The 16,800-nt window shown below is 48.1% G+C and overlaps 1 protein-coding gene across 1 annotated transcript in view; it reads right to left on the bottom strand.

Moving 5' to 3' along the window:
* Nucleotides 1-16,800, bottom strand: part of SPON1 (spondin 1) — a 258,114-nt gene that overhangs the window by 6,933 nt on the left and 234,381 nt on the right. Inside the window, exons 8-11 of the mRNA XM_047070588.1 lie at nucleotides 6,331-6,532; nucleotides 5,228-5,368; nucleotides 4,689-4,764; nucleotides 3,527-3,709 (exon numbers count right to left, since the gene is read on the bottom strand). Of these exons, the coding sequence (XP_046926544.1) occupies nucleotides 3,527-3,709; nucleotides 4,689-4,764; nucleotides 5,228-5,368; nucleotides 6,331-6,532 (602 nt within the window). The remainder of the gene's footprint in view (nucleotides 1-3,526; nucleotides 3,710-4,688; nucleotides 4,765-5,227; nucleotides 5,369-6,330; nucleotides 6,533-16,800) is intronic.

Below are 16,800 nucleotides of genomic sequence, written 5' to 3'. Positions count from 1 at the left end.
ACTTCTACTGGACAGTGCTGGAAAGGTATTATATAGATTCTGAGATACAATGTAAGCTCTGTTGCTCAGAGGAACCTGAGATTTTATAGTTCTCTAAAGCTGCCAGTTCCCTGTCTAGAAAAACTGATGAGAATTTTGTTCCGGAGGGTAAAGATTGTGACTGGCTTTCGGATATAGGGACCTGAAGACAAACACAGGGTGGATTTGTACCCAAACAGATTACACTAAGTGACCACAGACCTCTCATTGCCTCTGTTGAGGCTGGCAACCAAGAGAATACCCCAGCTGCTAATGGAGAACAAATGGTAGTGTGGGGAGGGAATGTCTGTGTGCCAGGGGACAGAGGAAGAGTGAGGAAGGCAGTAGAACCATTCTTTTGTGTTGACATCTTGGGCTATATATGGCTTTGCTTCTATCCCTAGGGGTTAGCAAAGGCCATGATCATGTAGGGGACACTGGAGGTGGGGAGCAGGGGGAGGATAAAGCCTGCAGCATGGCTTGGTAGTCCTGTTTCCAAATAGGGGTGGGGACTACCCTTGGTGGAAACATAGGAGTGTGTGTGTGTGTGTGTGTGTGTGTGCATGCACACGCGTGTGTCTTAGTTCTTTAAAAAAAAGAAAAAGGAAATGATGTCATCCGTTTATCCATATTAATGAAGACTTACTGAATGCTTTGAATGCCTAGTGGTATGCTCTGAGGTTAAAAAGATAACGTAAGATAAGGATCTTGTTCTCTTCTAAGAGCTGGGCACAATAATTCCAGGTACTGAAAATATGACAGCAAAGGTAACACAGAGGGGAAAAACCCACTCCTTGGAGTTTAGGGGAAGATTTCACACAAGAGGGCACACCGGAGTATACTTTTGTTGGGTAAAGGAGATTTGCTTTTAAGGTGAACGGATAGCTTATGCCAACACCCCTGTACGGAGTGTTTATGTACATGGTATTGGGAGATGAAGTTAGAAGAACTGTGAGTCCAGCCTGCACATGAATGTGGCTGTCGCTTGCCAGGTGTGATGCCTACACATGGTGATTTAATCTCTGGACAGTGCCGGGGGGGACACTGTAGGTTTCTCTCCTGGGACCCACACATTAGGCCCAGGGACAAGGCTAACCAAAGGAAGCCCGTACAAAGAACACGATGTTCCAGTGTAATAATGGTTAGGCTGGTACAGTAATAGTTAGGGGTACCAGGCTTGACAAGTCCCACCTCAGGCTTTCCAGGACCTGGCAAGACATTACCCCAGGAAGGCAGAATTTGGCCACCACCCACTGTGTGACTGACAGGTAGAGCTTGGACTTGAGGCTCAACTCTTCCAGTAACCCCCAAATGGCTGTCCCCAAGTGCCTTTACTGACCGTGTGTCTAGTGTTGCAGTGTAACTCATGTGGTGTGGATTTGTGTCACAGTGCTCATTTTGCCCTGGCCTTGCACCCGGGGTCGCTGCAGGACTATTTGCCCTGTAAATTAAGCTGAGGAGTTTGCACATGGGCCATAAGGAGCCACAGATCTTTTAGCTGGGGAGTGAAATGATCAGATCTTTGTAGAAGATCCCTCTAGTGGGGCCCTGGAAGATGGGTGGGAGTGGGGAGATGATAAGGCGTGGACTAAAGGGCTGGCCCAGAGGATTAGCAAGAAACGAAGATGCACTCGCTACAATAAGATGTATATTCATGCAGTCTAATTCCTTTGGAACATCCAAAGGGGTCTCGGCTTCCTTCCTGTTCTAACCACACCCTGAATAATCAAGTGCGGAAGGCAACCGGATGTGAGCACAAGAGAACTTGATCTGGCATTGAGTGGGGTAGCTTCTGGGCTGCATGTACACGCACCAGGCACAAAAAGCAGGCACAATTGCAGAAATAGTAAAATCTAGCCTACACTCCATAGGGAATCTTAAGGACCCCTGAATAATCAAAACAACCTTGAAAAAGAACAAAGTTGGAAGATTCACACTTCCCGATTTTAAAATTTAACTACAAAGTTACAGGAATCAAAGCTGTGTGGTGCTGGCATACAGCCAGACCTACAGATCAATGGACTGGAATAGAGAGCCTAGAAATAAAGTCTCACGCAAATGGGCAAATAATCTGAAAAGGGTTCCAAGACCACTCAATAGAGAGGACAGGCTTTTCAATAGGTGGTGCTGGGAAAGGTGGATACCCCCATTTAAAAGAATGGAGACTTTTACCTAATATCGTATATAAAAATTAACTTGAAATGGATCAATGACCTATAAACTTAAGAAAAAACCTAGGGCGGGGCGCCTGGGTGGCGCAGTCGGTTAAGCGTCCGACTTCAGCCAGGTCACGATCTCGCGGTCCGTGAGTTCGAGCCCCGCGTCAGGCTCTGGGCGGATGGCTCGGAGCCTGGAGCCTGTTTCGATTCTGTGTCTCCCTCTCTCTCTGCCCCTCCCCCGTTCATGCTCTGTCTCTCTCTGTCCCAAAAATAAATAAAAAAACGTTGAAAAAAAAAAAAAAAAGAAAAAACCTAGGGCAAAACCTTCAGGACACTTAATTTAGCAATGATTTCTTGGATAGGATACCAAAGGAATGGGCAACCAAAGGGAAAAAACAAACCCAGATTTCATGAAACTTTAGAATTTGTGCAAAAGGACACGGTCAACAGTGAACCGGTAACTTATGGAATGAGAAAAAATATTTGCAAATCCTATCTGATAAGGGATTAGTATCTAGAATATATGGAAGTGGGGGGGTTCACTCCCCTCTGAAGTGCCTTATCAAAGGCACAAATGGCAATAAATCACTGTGGGAGTGCAGCCAGGAGACGTATTACTGTCCCCAGCAAGAACCAGAGGGAGAATGACCCACAGTGGGATAAGCTTTCTTCAATTATACTCAGCTTGGAAGTGGTTTTCTTCCTGCCATAAACCAGCCCAACTTCTGTATCTCTTCCTGTTGCCTCATTGCACCTGTGAGACAGTTAAGCTCATGGTACAGAGACTAGACCTGTCCAGGTGGAGAGAACAGCTGTACCCTGGAAAGTAGGCAGCTGACCTTTGCACAGCAATCAGCTCAGTGCCATTCTGAAGCCTGTGCCATCATGACAGAGGCCATGCAAGTTCACAGCTCAGGCCTGATTTTTGAGCAGTAGCAGAGAGCTAGACAGGATCCTTGCAATCAGCCCCGAGGTCCTGACACAGGAAGGAGGTGCTCCAACTCGGGTGTGAATAGAACACGAAGGTCCACGATGGTCATGTCCCACTAGGGAGATGGATTGAGATTCAGTGTTGGCCAACCTGCTCACCTGTTTCTTTTTTTCTTTAAATATCTTTAATGTTGGTTTTTGAGAGAGAGAGAGAGAGAGAGGGAGACACAGAATCTGAAGCAGGCTCCAGGCTCTGAGCTGTCAGCACAGAGTCCCATGCGGGGCTCTAACCTATAAGCCATGAGTTCATGACCTGAGCCGAAGTCAGATGCTTAGCTGACCGAGCCACCCAGGCGCCCCTCGCCACAACACAGAACAAGCCTCTGCCAGCTCCTCGCTCACCTGGGCTGTAGCCTCACCTTCGTCACTGCAGCCGGGGCCCATGCAGGGCTGGAAGTCCTGGGTGTCCGGGCAGGGGACGCTGAGGTCCAGCTGCGCCTTTAGCATGCGCTGCCGCATCCTCTTGCCTTTGTCACAGGTGGAGGAGCTGCAGGCGGACCACGGGGACCAGTTGGAGTAGATGCAGGTTTCGGGGGTGTCATCTGGAAAGAGCGTGGGACAGGTTTTCCTTGGGAGCCTGTGGACACCGGAGCCGGCCCTATCCCCACGCAAGCTCCTTTGGGGATAAGAAAATCTGCGTTGCCTGCCCTGCCTCAGCAAACCTGGGCGCTCTTGGGGTGGAAGCAGCTATTCACTTGCCTTTAAAGGCGATATTTTAATCATTCCAGGAGTATCTAAGCGACAGGGAAGAGTCCTACTAGCCCTTCCCCTCAACACATGAGGGTCTCTCATTTCTGGCCCCTCACCCCTGGCAGACACGGTTTCTGCGGGTGTACAGGCAGATCACAGGCAATTGGGGAAGCACAGCCTTCTGTGTGTGTGTGTGTGTGTGTGTGTGTGTGTGTGTGTTGCTATTTAATCTTCTCAACGACCCCATACACAGGTGACACGATGAGGGCAGCCAATGTTCGCCCAGCACTTATTACACACCAGCATCGTTGTAAGAACCTTACATGTTTTGTCCCATTTGGTTCTCACAGCAACACTCAGCGAGGCAGGTTCTGTTATTATCCCCATTCTACAGGTGAGGACAGTGAGGTAGCATGGAAACGTCCTGCCCAAGGCCACAGAAAAAAGCCCAAGTGGTGTGGCTCCAGATCCCATGAGAGAAGGGGCTGAAGGCATGGGCCTGCTGCTCCCTCCTGACCGTAGGATCTAGGCCTCCCTTTCCTTGCCGGGGAAGTGGACGTGTCCACGCTGCCTCACAGGCCAGAATGACCATCAAAGTGGGGAGTGCCGGGGGTCCCAGGACACCCATGCAAAGGCCCGATACTGGTGAACACATCTTCTTTGAGTCCTGGCCTCATTTTGGCTTATCTTCCAGGAAGAAGTCCTCAAAGAAGGGACTGCCAAGTCAAAGGACATACTATTTTTGCAGCTCTGAAAACCTGTTCGCAAACTGATTTCTCAGAAGGTATTGCCAGGTTATATTGCTACCTGCAACCAAGAAAACTTACATACCTTCATCTTTCTCTTCTGGAGCCAGATCCGCGACAATATCATCGACGTTATCAGGTACAATATTGCATTGTTCCCCCTGCAAAAGGAAGTTTTCTTGGAGGGCTCCCATCAAACAGTGGCACGTGTTGGGGTCAGACGAGGGAGGAGGTAAAATCGGATGCCCACCCTGCATGCAAATCCCAAGCCACGGTGGAGTTCCGAGCCAACATTTACAATCACACTGAAAGAGAAATGGCAAGAAAGCCACAGCTTCCCAGTCCCTGACCCATGGCAGACGTCAGTAATCAGTTATGGAACTCACTAGGATACCTATCTGTCTGGACCAAATCATTCAGTGGAGCGCAGAACCCCACTGTAATGTTGATTTTGCTCATTTAGATCTTACGAATAATTTGCATGCTTAGAAACCTCAGGCGGTCCAGGAGTCCTGTGTTTTGGAATACGCCAGGGACCCCATGATTCCTGAGCAGATAGGGGTACAGTCAGCTCACGCTCCTGGTGGGAAGTGTCTGTGACAGGGTGAGCTCTAGCCCCAGTACCTTCCGGGCGATTCTCTCGATGACAACTCTGGCTACTTGAGTGATAGACCCGCCCTCTGGATCGTAAAAAGGACTCTGAGGATGGTCCAGGCTGGTCAGGGGCCGGATTTTCTCCTGGGGAATCGTGGGCTTGTTGGGTGACTGTCAGCGGGGAAGAGAACACAGAGAGAAAGTGTGGGAAACAGAGTGTTTAAAAACCACAAAAGCAACTTGATTGTAATATGATCAGAACAAAAACCTAATTGTTAGGGATTTCACAACAGCTCTAACTGCCTCTGGTGTTAATGCAATTCTATTCACGCCGTGTATCGTGCAAAAAAAAATCGGTAGACCTCGATTTTCAGATTCTCCCAGGTACTCAGGATTACGTCCTGATGAAGACAAAGTTTCAGAGAGCTCATCCCAACTAGGAAACAGCTGAACCAGGCTGGCCTGAATCCAGAGCTCTTCCTGATGGACCAGGCGTTGGCAAACTAGTATAGAGAGGGTCAGATGGTAAATATTTTAGGTTTTGTGGGTCCTATTGTGTCGGCTCCAACTACTCGACTCAGCTTTTGTAGGGAGAGAGCAGCTCCCTACAACATGTAATTGAATGCGGGCAGCGGGGTTTGAAAACCTTATTTACAAGTCAGGTGGTAGTCCCAGTTTGGCCCACAAACTGGGGTTTTCCGACATACTGCCCTGCCACTGGTTTTCCAATGGCTTCGGATTTCAATGCAATGAAAAATATTAAATCAGGAGAGAATCCAAAGTCCTTAACCTAGGTGTCTGGAAACCTCCAGGATCTGGCCCAGCCTCACATACATCAGCTTCTGTTGTTCCCTATTCTCACCCCCGTCTCTTGCTTTTTGCTTCCATGCCCATTTCCTGCTGTTCCCTTGCTTATCTATGAACTGCTTTTTAGCAGATTCCCTCTCCATGGCCTCCTGGCCAGCTGTGTGGGTCATACTGTATATGGTATGTGAGGGTGAAACCATGCCGGCCTCCCTTTCCAGACTGTGGATTCCTTTACCACATTTGTGTCCGGGACCCCCAGCACAAGGCTGGGGGAAGAGAAAGCACCCAGAAAGCTTTGTCCCTCACCACCACAGGCATATACCCACCTCATAGGTCACCCCACTGTCGGTGCCGGCGTCCCAGGGGATCAGGTCTTGTACCACCTTCTGGACCCAGCCGCACTCCTTGGTACACAGATCCTCTGCAGACAGGCCCACGTTCCAGTCGGGGCTGGGGCCCATCATGGTCAGGAAGGACATCAAGTGGCGTGTCCTGTCCACTGAAAATTCAGCCGAGGGTGCCGCTCTCCTGGAAACCAAATACGTTACGTTAGGGGGTCTGGGGGGTACACACTCTGAGGGACATTGGGCCAGACCAGAGCTGAAGGAGGAGAGGACAGAAGGACGAAGGATTCTTGGTCTTCCACTGATCTCTGCCTGTGGCCACTCCTGTTTTACACCCTTTGCTATCCTGAGCCCTTCCACTGGCCACACGTGGAGAGAATCATATGCTACCATCGTATCCAGTTTTAATGTGTTCAAGGCACTTAAACTGTTTTTGTAGATGTTTCTTATTGTTCAGCTGTTGATTGACTGTCAACTCTCACTGGAGGGTGAGCCCCAGGAAAGCGGGGCTTTTGTCTGTCTTATTTATGGCTTGATTTCCAGTGCCTACAACAGTGCCTGGCACAGAGTAGATGCTCACTGTTTCTGAGTAAACAAACAAATACTTTGTGTTATTGTAACTGAACCCAAGTTTGTCTGCCTGATGCCCAGCAAAGATGATCACTGAGTCACCAAGGATGCAGCAAGGAAAGAGTTGATTTGAGAGGCAGCCAAAGGCAGAGACACGAGGGCAAGCCTCAAATCTGCTCCTAAGGAGGAGAGTCGGGGAAATTGGAAGGCAAATGAAAAAGTTCTGGGTAAAGAGTCACAGCTGCACTTACTAGTCTGCAGCTGCGATCAGCCACATTATCTCTCTGGTTACCGGTTTCAATCCCTACCCTCTTTTGATCATTCCTCATTCTTGAGGGAATTGGGACGATGACCATTCTAGTTACTTCCTGCTGAGATGGGGCACAGATTAGAGTTGGGGAATGGAAACTTCCTGCACTCACTTAGAGATACTCTTCAGTCCCAGGCTGAAACCCAACATTCTGCATTACTAAGAGTTATTTTTGAGAGCGTGCGAGGGAAACAGAATCTGAAGCAGGCTCCAGGCTCTGAGCTGTCAGCACACAGCCCGATGCGGGGCTCTAACCCACAAGCCTGAGCTGAAGTTCGACACTTAACCGACCAAGTCACCCAGGTGCCCCTGCATTACCAAGATTTTGTAGTTTGGTTATTAGTGTTTGTACTACATTTTATCTAGGACCTTTGGGGAGAGGTGTTTTAACCAAGCTTGTTGCATGTATTGAGGTCTTCAGGCCAGCTCTCCTGAATAGGAGGGGTTTGCCAGAGGCTCACTGCTCCAAGCAGTGCTTTTTTTGAGGTCCTCCTTGCTGGCAGGCTGTAGGGAACCTGCGGATTCTCGTATGTTGAATGTGAGGAATCCACGGCTTGACCCCCCTCAGTGTCCCTGAAGAGTGAGCCTCACTGAAGTTGGAGCTGGCCCTCTGGGTGCTCACTCTTCAGGTCTTTAGTGATACCGAGTCTCCAGGATACAGTCGGTGCAAGGGCACGTCTGTGGGGCACGTCAACCTGCTGGAAGTGAACTTACCTTACCTGCTGGACCTCCCTGAAAGTATCCAATTCCCTAATGTGAGGAACTCCTAAGTTATGAGAAGGGTGTAACAACAGTCTTCCATATACCATTTCATAAGGGCTTATTAACTCAAGCCCATGTCTAGGGGCCACTCGTACCTAAAGCAGAACAACCAGCAAGGCTTCTTCCCTAAGTTAAGTTAGTTTCTTGGCAGATCTTTGCTAAGGTTTTTTTTTTTTTTTTTTCCCCTTGGTTTTTCTAGCTGGTTGGGGTCTCCAGGAAGTGTGTAATTTCCACTGGACACCCAAGGCATTGGGCACGGTTTGTCTGGCTTGTGATGCAAATACTGCTCCACTGTCGCTCTGAATGGTTAGTGGCAATCCAAACCTAGGAATGTTTTTGCTTAAAAGTGTTTTTTTTTTTTTAAGTATACTTTATTGTCAAATTGGCTTCCATACAACACCCAGTGCTCATCCCAACAATTGCCCTCAATGCACATCACCTACTTTCCCCTACTTAAAAGTGTTTGGACAACTTCTGAGGACTTCACTGAATGGCAGGGGAAAGAGCTTCAACCCAGCTTGCCAAGGGATCTATAAATACCAGCAAATATTGAAAATTACCTGTTGTTTTTGGCTCCTGGTAAAGTCTACCTGCCGGTCTTCTCCAGGCTTGGTGCTTAAAACTTCATCAGGCATTACAAAAAGTTCTAAGGTTTTTTTTTTTTTTTTTTTTTTTAAGTTTCTTCCCCTTTTTTGACAAATTTTGCAATGGAGATAACAGGAACTTATGTGACTTTCAATAAACACAAGCAGAATAAAAGTTTTATATTATAGTGCTTTTAATTCTAAGCACGTGTCCATTTTAATTAAACCAGCAACCTTAAATTAGTTTTACTACTCAATATTTTCCAAGATCATGTGAAAATCATTTGGGTTAGTTTCAGTCTTTGAGTTTTAGAATGTCCAATTCGAACAAGCGTTTGCTTTTTAACTAACCAGAACTCTTTTACAAATTAACTTTAGCAACACCATGCAGATGGAGAGCAAATAGCTCACACACATGGACACATACAAATACACAAACAAGATGCAGAAAAAATCTTAAAGGCCCAATTTCCAAGTCTCTACCCCTTTTTACAACACAAATCTAATTGCAAGGCGGTATAATTTACGGATTCATTAATTGGTCATTTTTCTCAAGAGTCGAAGGACTATTGTGGCCAGTGTTACAAAAGAAGATTGGAGAACAGAGCCCAAAGGGCTGCATGTGGGGATCAAGCAGGGACTTCCCATTTTCCAATTAGAACACGGCTGGTTTTATTCGAAGATATCACAAGCTGCAGCAAGCCTAATGAAGCCCAGAGTGCCTCCGTGGGCACTGGTTCCTCCGCAAAAGTTGAGGCTTCACCCACAGAACCAAATGGCTTCCTAGTTTCTAGTTCCTCCCTAAAATTCAGAGCTTCACTGACTGAACCAAACAATTTGCTAGTCTGCCTTCTCTTAAGAAAAGAAGGGGCGCCTGGGTGGCTCAGTCGGTTAAGCGACCGGCTTCGGCTCAGGTCATGATCTCGCGGTCTGTGAGTTCGAGCCCCGCATCGGGCTCTGTGCTGACAGCTCGGAGCCTGGAGCCTGTTTCGGATTCTGTGTCTCCCTCTCTCTCTGACCCTCCCCTGTTCATGCTCTGTCTCTCTCTGTCTCAAAAATAAATAAACGTAAAAGAAAAAAGAAAAGGAGACGAAGAAAACCCAAATCCTGTGTTTGGAGGCAGCCGAGTGAGGGGAAGAAATCTAAGAAAGCCAAACCAGAGGGACAAGAAATAAGCAGGCTCCCATGCCATGGAGTATGCAGTACTCACCAAGAGACCGCTGTTTAAACCAAACCCAAAGCCATTTTCTTGCTGCAGGTTAATTTAGGTGCCGAAGGCCGATGGTGCCCAGTCGGAGTGGGGTCTTGAGGTCAGGCCCCTCGACAAAGAGCCTAGGCAACTGCTTGGACCAGCCACCAGAATCCTGTTAGCAGCTCGGGGCCGACAAACTACGGGCGCAGAGCTCCTGCCTGGCTCACCAAATCTGTAGCCAAACCCAAGTTTGCCTGCCCGATACTCAGCAAAGACCATCACTGAGAGACATGGAGTCCCCAGCAAGCTCCTTCACAGGCAGCAAAAGGAGGAGACAGGATAAAACTCAGCCCCACCTCCTCCCAGGAGCAGAATCAGGGCAGTTTAAAGGCAAATGAAAGACTTTTGGCTGAAAAGTTGCAGCTGAGGGCAGTTCCATTAACCCTTTGCTTACCGGTTCCATTGTGTGCCTAGCTGTGTTGGGATGGACTTTACAAATCAGTGCTTACCAATGCCCCAAGCCTTTCTTTCTTTCTTTTTTTGGACCTCCTCACTCAATCCTCAGAACAGACCTGAGGGAAGAATGACTGATTCCAATTTATGCATGAGGAAACTGAGGCTCACGGGCTTATGTTATGCAACTTGTCCAAAATCACCAAGTTAAAAATGGCAGACAAGACCATGACCCAAGGCAATATTAGTTCCAATCAGCGCTCTTCTCATCATCAATTTCAAATTCCTTCTCCCTGCCCCGTTTTCACTCTGCGATCAACATTGTGCCATCACAGGTGGGGGAGCGTCTCCCCAGCTTGCTGCCTCTGTTGTCCTCACGGGGCTGCTGACAGCACGGCCCTGCCCCGGTACCAGAACTCGCCCATGGCCACATCCTCCGGTTGGTGAGCAAGGACCTGGCTATATAGCCGGGGAGATGGGTTGTCTGTCAACCCCCAAGCCACAAGAGGCTATTATTCTTCAACCTCTGTCTCCTCAAGTGGCTAAGAAGAGGTCTCAGCCGTGGCCAGGGCTGGGCGAGGACAACGGTGGTGGCCCCCTGGGGCGGGGGTTGGGGAGCTGGGGAAGGAAGAGTTAGATGCACTCAGCACACACTGGGTGGCAGACCCGGGTTATTTTATTTCCCCACCCCCGTGACAATCCCGTGGGGTTCGAGTTGTCCCATTTTGTAGAGAAGAAAGCAAGCGTGGAAAGGTATAAAGGTTAATGGACCTTTAAAGAGACACAGCTGGAAGGGGCTGAGGTTTAAAGGCAGCTCTGCCTGACTCTACACCCCCAGGCTGCTAATTGTGGGGAATCCTTGGCTGGGGACCAACGTGTCTGTTCAGTTCAGCTGGCAGCTGGTGCACCTCAGCTGCTGGGGAGTCCCCGTGTCCCTCTGTGGAGGCCAGCTGCTTCTGGCTCCCCTCACCTGTCCCCAAAAGTAATGACTCCAGACCTGGTTAGGCCTCGTGGAACTGGACCCGTTGGGCTCTGGCAGGCTAGATGGGGTCAAGCCACGCACAGAGAGGAACGGAAGCCTGGGTGTGTGTCTGGTGTCACCTCTTTGAGCTGCGGGTCCTGGGGGCAAATTACCAAAGCATTCTGTGCCTCAGCGTCCCCGTCTGTAAAATGGGGATCTCCATATGTCTGCTCCAAAGGGTTACTGTGTTTAATGAGAGAACTTGCATACGGTGCTTAGTCCAGCGTCTGGCACTTGAGAGAAGCAGTGTAGGGTCCGTAAAGAGATCAGAAAAGAGAGGGGGGAAGTGGAAGGAGGCCCTCCTGAGTGGACTACCCATTACAGCCTGATGCCAGTCTATGTTCTGTTACAGGAGTGGGGGAAGAGCCTGGTCTGAGCCCTGGCTTGGGTGTCAGCAGCCCAGCAAGGCCCTGTGTCGCCCTCCTCTCCAGCCTCCTGCCGCCCACCCCATCCGCCGCCCTGTGCCCCGGCCAGACCAGCCTAGTTGCAGGTCCCATGTGCACTTGCGTCTGCTGGGAAAGCTCTTCTGCAGTGGTTTGCACCATGCGGTCCCCTGGTAACTTGTTAGAAATGCGGATTCTTGAGCCCCACCCCAGATTTACTTAATCAGAGACTCTGGGGGTAGGACCCAGCATTCTAGTTTAACGACCCCTCAAGGTGCTCCGGATGCACCTCGAGTTTGACGAGTGTTGGTCTACTCCTCTTTCAAGCTTCAGGTCATGAGTCACCTCATCCTGGAGCCTTTTGGGATCTCCCTGACTGAGGCCAGTACCTGTGGTGTCTCTCCATACTCTCTGAAGCTGTGCCCTATGATCGACGTCACCCTGTCATCATTCGGTCTTCCCCCTCTAGATTGGGAGCTCCTTGAGGGCAGGAACCCTCAGCTTCATCCCAGGACCGAGGTGCCCAGCGGGCGGGCTGAACAAGGCAGTGTGTGAGGACTTGGGCTCTTCCACCCCCAGCTCTAGGTCTTGGCAGTAAGTCACTCACTGTCCTCCAGTCCCAGGTTCTTTATCTGACACCACCTACCTGCAGGGTTTCTGTGAGGCTCCCACGATGCTTTTTGAGGAAGCCTTTATAAACCGCTAACGTCCCCCACACACCTAGTCCACTACGTAGGCACCAACTGGGGGATTTCATCTTCTTTTCCCAGGTGTACGTTTACTGGCGTGTAGGTGAGTGGCTTTAGCTTTTAGCAGCTTCTTTAAAGACCTGGCTTCTACAAGAACTGCAGCCTTGCTCACTAGGGACTCACAGTGTATGGTCCGGGGCCTGCCTTCCTGTCGGTGCAAACCACACAGCATGGACATCTGAGGGGACTGCTTTCACCCCAGCCCTCCTTGGCTCTTGGCCCCTTGGGGGTCCAGCAAGGCCTTGGGGGGCATACTTCGTCTTCCATTGCCATAGAAACCAACCACTCCACCTGTTACCTTCCCATCTCCCTGAGCATGTGGCTTGCTTTGTCAGAATTGTCATTTGTGTCCTGTAAACTATGGGTGACACTATTCACAGTGACAACCTAAGGGGCAAAGACATCTCTGCTCAGGAGTCTGGTGCTGGGGAAACCGAATCAAGTCTGACCCAACAGGCCATCCTGATACTCTGCTTAGCTGATGCACTTAACCATTGGAGAACCTCACGTGTCTTGTAAGACACGATGCAAATTGTTCTCCACTGATGCACTTTGGCCAAATCTGTAACCTGAGTGACGTATCCTTCCAGACCTTGGTGAGTTTTAAGGAGTAGGAAATTTGGGGCAACCAATCCCTGCACAAAATGCCTGACCTTAGGTTGGGTAATATGGCAGACTTGAATCTGTACGGGCCTGGGGGCAATTTTAGCAATTTTCTAGCATCGTCAGTTATGCTCTGCTCTTTTCTCTTACCCTTGACTGGGAAATTCGTCCCCTGATCCCCAGCTCCCATAATGCATCCTGCAGGAAGCATTTCCTGACCTCTCTTCAAATTGGTTAGGACCCCGGGTGCACTTTCCCAGAGCACGATGAGCTCGCTCTTTCCTTGGGGTTCTGGTTGAATTTCCATCTTGCACATTAGGTTCCGGAAGAGTAGAGACCATTTTTGTCTTGCTTACAGCTCTATCTCGGAGCCCGACTTAGAACTTGGCATGAAGTGGATTATTCTCAAATATTTGTTTTAAATAAATTACTTAATCTAGGAAATGAATGGAGCTCTTATACTTCCTTTGACCTTCAAATTTAATTTAAAAATCACCTCAAAGTATTTATTACTTCCATAATAAAAATGCTATTTAGGGGCGACTGGGTGGCGCAGTCGGTTAAGCGTCCGACTTCAGCCAGGTCACGATCTCGCGGTCCGTGAGTTCGAGCCCCGCGTCGGGCTCTGGGCTGACAGCTCAGAGCCTGGAGCCCGTTTCCGATTCTGTGTCTCCCTCTCTCTCTGCCCCTCCCCCGTTCATGCTCTGTCTCTCTCTGTCCCAAAAATAAATAAACGTTGAAAAAAAAATTAAAAAAAAATGCTATTTAAAATAATGAAATGGATAAGAATATATGGGAGTTTTCTTTGGGAAATGCTTGGTACGACTGGAGTTCTTTAATTTGTCCAAACCATAATAAAAATCCACATTCATGCTTTCTTATATGCCATATCTTTCCAGATATGATATTTTGTGAATTTGGTTTTATTTTTCTGTTCTGGGATTTAAGTTTTTCATCAGTTTTCTAGCAAAGAGAGTTGATCTGGCCATACCATGATAACAGTATATTATAAATCATGATAATTAAAATGGAAGCCTATTCAGGACAAGAAAGAAATATAAATGAGTGGCATAGATTGGAGATCCCAGAAACTTTAGATATGGTATTATACAAAACAGACTTCTCAAATTAGGGGGAAAAGGAAAGATTGTGCCAAAAGGGTGGGGCCAACTTAACTGCAGTTTTTCTTAAAAATGTGGAATTTGCACTTAATCTCACATACCTAAATAAATAATCCAGAGTTAAATAGACAGCAACCAGATTATAAGGGACATGTCGATTACTGATTTGCTAGAGAAATGTTAATTTCCTCTGCTTTGAAACAATAAAGCAATAACAAAAGTAACTATGAACCAACCATTGAATTATGAACCAACTAAAGACATCTGTGTAATGAAACAACATGGTTGAATTAGCGAGAAAAAAAAATGGCATGTTGGAAAAAACATCTCCATGCAGTGTGACTGACAAATGTAACTGTCATATATACAGAGCTAATCCAAATCTGTAAGAAAAACACCACAATCTCGACAGATAAAGGAAAGTTATGAACAGACAATTCACACCAGAAAAATGAATAAGGAAGACCAGATGAAGACATGGAGAAGTGCTTCACCTTTTTACATTCAGAGAGGCAGCATGGTGCGCAGGGAAGAACAAAGGATATTGGAAGAGGCAGCTGGATTGGCATCTGGGTTCAGCCGCTTGCTGGCTCTGTGCCAGGGGCTTTTTGCCCCCCCCCCCCCCCCGCTCTTTGCACCTACTATGGCAGCAAAATGGGAGCATCATCTTACCCACCCAAGGCTTTTCGTGAGGAAACTGCTTGTCATTGTGACCGGCACATCCTAGGACTTGGTAAATGTTGATTTCTTGCTCATTAAGCCTTTCCAAACAAAACTTCAAAGAACACCATAAAAGAAAAGAGGCAGTAGGGATTTTTATGCTCTTCCTAAGAACTTATTATCTCCTTCTAAATTTCAGATCCAAACCAGTGTAACTCAGGTCACTGGTGAGACTCTAGTCACTGGCGATTCAGGTCACTCATATACCGAGTTCTGTCTCTCGTGTATTTCAAATAATCCCCCATAGCTTTTGAAGTTGCAGAAACTCAATCTAACCACTAGAGGGCGCAAGAGCCACACACTAGGCTGAAGTCCTGCGTGGTAGGTCTGAGGTTTCTGCCTCGGAAAAACTGCTTATAACCTGGAGGCATCTAGGGCTCCGGGTCCCTCTGGCCAATTAGATCTACCGCCTGCTCCTCTAGTCCAACGCCAGTCTTTACAATCCTGAGGGTATCGGCAGACCTGGGCAAGTGCTACAGGAGACAGGAAGGGCCCTGAAACTTTCAGCCCGGATCTGAGAAAGAGAGAGATGCCTTTGTCCTCATGGGGAGAGCCATGGCTTGGGTGATTTGCGGGGCAGGATTGCTGGAGAGGGTGACTGTCTCTAGTCCACCCTCCCTTGATCTGTCTCAAAAACAAGGACAGCTGTCTAATCAAATGTGAATTAAACAGAGTGGCTGGAAATAATTACAGAGACTACAGTCCCTTATAAAATCCATTGTAAGAATAAAGATTATTTGCAGAAGTTCCAGTAATTCCTAGCATTCAGATTAACCTGGAGGAACTGGGTGGTAGAAATTTAGAACTGATTTGCAGGAAACCTGGTCATTTTCGACTCAGGCACCAGAGGAACTGGTGAAGGATGTGGGTTTTGTTCAGAATCTGTCTTTCCTGTCTCTACCTGCACTCTGGGCTGACAGACCCACAGCTTGATTTATTGAGCTAAACAAGTCAGCAGCTAATTTGTTTCGTTCATGGCTGTCCTTTGAGAAGTGGTCCTGGGGAAAAAGATGAAGATCATTGAAAAGCAAGTCAGTTTCACAGGGCAGGACCTCACAAAGTAGGTCACCCCGGCTTTCCACTGGCCCAAGGGTGGATAGAATCCCATTAACCTCAATCGGGCAGGCTCAGTGAGGAGAGGCAGGGCTGTTTCTGCAAAACAAAACTTGGCTGCGTGGAGGCTTCCTAATTTGACTTCCTAATGAGATTTGGAAGAGGGAAGGGGAGACTGGGGTATGGGAAAATCAAAGGAAAATTCCTTTCCCCTAACGAGCTGGTAGCACTGAGCAGAGAGGGTTTGGGTGTTTGGGAGGTCTGGGTGTTTGCCATTGGTTAATTCTGTTCCACTGGGGTCTCATGAAGTCTGAGGGACGGGGGAAAGCTGGGAAGGTGTCCCTAAATATATATATATATATATATATGGGTTGGCCCCACCAACCCATTCATCCAGGTGTCTCTGCTTCCCTCACTCTCCTTATTGAACTTATCACTGCAGCCTGTGGGATTCTGCTCCTACACCTCTCTACGACCGCCGTACCTCTCTCCATCTCTACCACCACCATTCTTGTCAAGGTCACTGTGAATTCTCCCCTCACTACTCTTAACCTTCTCGTATTGGAGCCAGAGTTTTGTTACTGTTGTTTTTTTTTTTTAAGTTTATTTACTTGTTTTGGAGAGAGAGTGAGCTCATGTGGGGGAAGGGCAGAAAGAGAGAGAGAGAGAGAGAGAGAGAGAGAGAATCCCAAACAGCCTCTGAGCTGTCAGTGCAGAGCCCGACATAGGGCTCGAACTCACAAACTGCGAGATCATGACCTGAGCGGAAATCAAAAGTTGGACAAAATACTGAGCCACCCAGACACCCCTGTTTTGTTTTCTTTTTAAAAAAAAATTTTTTTTAACGTTTATTTATTTTTGAGACAGAGAGAGACACAGCATGAACGGGGGAGGGGCAGAGAGAGAGGGAGACACAGAATCGGAAGCAGGC

This window comes from Lynx rufus, unplaced genomic scaffold, assembly GCF_022079265.1.
Source record: "Lynx rufus isolate CCGP_SWC_20201006 ecotype Redwood Valley unplaced genomic scaffold, mLynRuf1.p SCAF_9, whole genome shotgun sequence".
Classification (NCBI taxonomy): domain Eukaryota; kingdom Metazoa; phylum Chordata; class Mammalia; order Carnivora; family Felidae; genus Lynx; species Lynx rufus.
The sequence above is the reverse complement of the archived record's forward strand: the minus strand, read 5'-3'. Positions and strand labels throughout refer to the sequence as shown.